The 4314-nt window shown below is 42.2% G+C and overlaps 1 protein-coding gene across 1 annotated transcript; it reads left to right on the forward strand.

The window, feature by feature from the left end:
* Nucleotides 1-2299: 2299 nt before the first annotated feature.
* On the forward strand, nt 2300-3476 carry LOC121393159 (protein ALP1-like). The gene has a single exon (XM_041560845.1). The coding sequence runs from the start codon at nt 2437-2439 to the stop codon at nt 3223-3225; it is 789 nt and encodes a 262-aa protein (XP_041416779.1). The 5' UTR covers nt 2300-2436; the 3' UTR covers nt 3226-3476.
* Nucleotides 3477-4314: the final 838 nt, after the last annotated feature.

Below are 4314 nucleotides of genomic sequence, written 5' to 3' on the forward strand. Positions count from 1 at the left end.
TTCAGATAGGATAAAGGCTGAAGCACAGCTCACTGAACTAGCAGCAGACTTTCTTACCAGGGGATATTCCCCAGATACAATCAATACCCAATTGACGAGAGCCAAACAGCTAACACAGGAACAATTACTGATCCAGGCACCACCCAAGAAGGCACCAAAAGTAATCTTTTCCACCAAATGGAACCAGAAGAGTAACGAAATAAAAAAAGCAATATTAAACAGATGGGAAATAGTTGAGTCGGACTACAGCCTACCCTTCGTGGGACAGAAACCAATGATCGCATTTCGGAGAGGTCGTAATCTAAGTGATCTATTGGAAGTGAAGGACATCACTGAATCACAGGATAAAAGCCACACATGGCTAACTAGACCATTGAAAAAAGGCTGCTATAAGTGCACAAATTGCCTGACTTGTGGAGGATTACAACAGGGACCACACTTTGCGCATCCCAGAACTGGCTCCAGATGCTACATAGACCATCGAGTTACTTGTACAACAGACCATGTGGTCTACATGATATGGTGCCCTTGTGGCCTATATTATGTGGGTAAGGCGACAACAACTTATAGGGAACGCATGAATAACCATAGAAGTGCCATACGACTGGCTCTGACATCTGGTAAGTCCGAACAACCGGTTGCGAGACATTGGATACAATTGAAACATTCCCTCCCACAACTTCGTCACATGATCATAGATCATGTACCGCCTCTTCGGAGAGGGGGCAACAGGGGTCTGTTGTTACTACAAAAAGAATCCAGATGGATATATAAACTGGAAACTTTGGTGCCTAAGGGCCTCAATGAGACCCTACCGATGTCCCCTTTTTTTTGATGTGACTGTCTATTACCCTTTTTACTAAGACAGCAGGCGTGCACCGAGATGATGTAGTTATTCTGATAGACTGCAAATTGACATTATATAAGAGTTGCTATTTGGACACTAACTCTTGATGGACTTATACTCATTTATTTGATGATGTTGATACATTATTATAAATCTTTCATGTCCTTAGATGTTAGCGAATTACATTGAAGTTATAATCTGTCATACCACTTGTGTTGTTACTCTGTTGCCATAATTATGGCTAATGGGTATATATTGACCGTTCACAGGACTATTTGGACCCCGGTGGTTAAAAGGAGAAGCTACTAGGAAGGAGAAGCCCGCAGCTGAGTGCAGCCAGGTACCGCCGTCTGCCTTGGGAAGGTAAGAAAGCCGTATAAAATGTTTTTGATGGGAGTGTTAATGTGCTGTGCTGACTGAGCGAGAATGGCGCAGGTCCCAGGCAAGAAGTGGTTTTAATACCAGGCACGAGTTCAAGCAGTGTGTATCGGCCGAGTGCCTAGGGAAAACACCAGACTCCGTGATCGCTACGACAAACGCTGGGGATTTCCCAGCGTATGGACGTAAGCGGGGAGGGAAGGCAAGGTGATAGTAGGCATTGACAAACCGGCACACTGCTACTAATGATGGTTGGCGTCCCGTTCCCCTGGGCAACAGGGGAGGAGCCCATCGAGCTTGGGACTGCGACGCTAGCCAATGGGATGAGCGCACCCAATCCTGGCACAGGAAGGGGCGGAGTCTCAGACGCAGCAACACTCCCGGCACAGATATATGGGCTTTAGAAGCGATAACCATAAGGGCAACAGCGCGGTATATACCTGAGTCTGCTCGATGCGACAAGGGCTAGAAGGGCAAGACCTATTCTCTCTCCTAAAACCCTGGGGGTAAGTTCTTAGAATTTCTTAAATGAGTTTGCATATAGATGCCTTTACAAAGGCATATAGGCACATATTATGTTGCACGCACGAAAATCAGCACTTGTAATCACTTAAACACAGGTGAGGAGCACAGATAGGATACAGTCACATATGTATGGATCATAATACACGCGGTAACTTTAGAGATATGTAATGACTGACACTTGTGTTCACTGCTGCACGTTGGGGTTTATACACTCTATTAGACACGCCCACTGATGATGTCACTGGCGAGTTTTGGCGCCATTTTCAAATATATAGGAGTGTGTTTGTTGTATTATGTTCACTTCCTGATGACGGCCCGAGTCATGGTGCCGAAACGTTGAAGATAATAAAGATTCACCTTTAAACACATTTGAGAAGACCTTGGAGTGCGGTTTGTTGTATTTGTTATATATATATATATATATATTTATTTATTGATATTTATAAAAAGGTCAGACAGCTGACCGAAACGTCCGGTTTCCCTGTGTGATATATATATATATAGTTATAAATATGGTCATTTATTAATAATACAAGTCTATCATTGTAATATTTTTAATAACTAACCCTTTATCTTTTTTCTTTCTTTCTTTCAGATTTTTAGCAACTGGGCAGTCATTTTCCTCTTTATATTTCCAGTTTCTTATTGGTCGATCCACTATTTCCAAAATTGTTAGAGAAACGTGTATGCTTATGTGGTCTGAGCTGAGAAGACTTGTGATGCCAGTCCCAGATGAAAATGCATGGCTGCGCATTGCAGAAGACTTCCAACAAAAAACCAATTTTCCGAATTGTTTGGGGGCCTTGGATGGAAAACACATTCGAGTTACTATGCCAATCAAAAGTGGTTCAAAATACTTTAATTATAAAAAATACTTTTCCATTGTTCTTATGGCTGTCGTTGACGCAAATTATTGCTTTACACTCATTGATGTTGGAGCCTATGGAAGCACTGGCGATGCTAGTGCTTTCAGGAATTCTTCATTCGGACGCCGACTCTCAGAAGGGGCACTTCAACTACCTCCTCCGAAACCATTGCCTGGGACTGCTGGACCTTGTATGCCTTATGTCTTTGTGGGTGATGAGGCATTTGGCCTTACGGAAAATATAATGCGGCCATACCCAGGGTCACAAAGGGCCATTCAGAAAAGAGTTTTCAATTACAGATTATCAAGAGCAAGGCGTATGGTGGAATGTGCTTTTGGTATTCTGTCCAACAAATGGCGGGTATTCCATACTGCTATACAACTGGAACCTGATTTTGTGGACAATGTAATAAAAGCCGGTTGTGTTTTACATAACTTTGTGCGGCTTCGGGATGGCTACAATTACCAAGACACCCTAACAGATGATATACCAGACATTGATTGGGCCCCTGTTAGAGGTCCTACAGGAGGAATGAGGGTGCGAGATCAGTTGGCAAATTACTTTATGTCTCCTGATGGCTCAGTACCGTGGCAGTTAAACCGCATGTAGTCTGTAACCAGGCTAATGTTTTATGCTACCTTTAATAAATTCTGTTTAAAATACTAAGGTTGTTGTGTTGTTTTTCACTCACAGTTTTGTTTATGTTTGTATTGAGAAGGGCTCTTGTTCCTTAAACAAACAGGTTTAAGAAAAGATACAACATTTTTGATACTTAGCACAGTTGAGGGACCCTCCATAAAATACTATAACTTCCCAGTTCCAGGACAAATTTATTGAGCCTCCCACAAACTTTATCTTATCCATCCCTCCCAATATGTATATATACATATACACACACATATATACATACATATACATATACACACATATATACATACATATACATACACACATATATATATACACACATACTCATTCTGTGCATTCGCATGCGCAAAGACGCACGGCCTCACGCACGGCCTTACGCATGCGTCTTTGCGCATGTGAATGTACTGAACTGCGCAATACGTCATGTCGTCATGACGTCATTGCGTTATTTAGCCTGCGACATAGAGAGCAAGATGGTGGGCATCAATAGTCTCAGTGATGCTCAGGCATGGGAGATTGCAAGCTTTCTTCTTGGAGAAAGCTACGATAATCTCCCAGTTTATGTGACCCGAAAGAGGGCACATAAACAACAAATATTACATCGGCTGAAGCGACGATTACGTCACAGGCATGGCGTCAACTTCAACCGACGCAGCCTCCAAAGGCTCTGGTCAGACCTCAAGCGCAGGGAGCCAGAGTTTATAATGCAAGTTCAGCTGCATGAAAACCGTGAGTATTAAGAAACTAACTAAGAAAGATACACTACATTATCTATCTCTGGCAATCTCCATATACATATATATACACGCATATATATATACACACACACAGTTGTTTGCAAAAGTATTTGTCCCCCTTAAACTTTTTCAATATTTTGTCACATGACAGCCACAAACATAAATCAATTTTATTGAAATTCCATGTGAAAGAACAAAAATAACTGCAAATTGGGGTGTGCCCCCTTTGGTCTGAGTGCAGTCAGTTGCCCATAGACATTGCCTGATGAGTGCTAATGATTACAGTGCACCTGTGTGATATGTAATGTCAGTA

The sequence above is a fragment of the Xenopus laevis genome, chromosome 1L, assembly GCF_017654675.1.
Source record: "Xenopus laevis strain J_2021 chromosome 1L, Xenopus_laevis_v10.1, whole genome shotgun sequence".
Classification (NCBI taxonomy): domain Eukaryota; kingdom Metazoa; phylum Chordata; class Amphibia; order Anura; family Pipidae; genus Xenopus; species Xenopus laevis.

Bases quoted from the DNA above. Each gene is read 5' to 3' on its own strand.
- LOC121393159 (XM_041560845.1), top strand. From the start codon at position 2,437: ATGCTTATGTGGTCTGAGCTGAGAAGACTTGTGATGCCAGTCCCAGAT.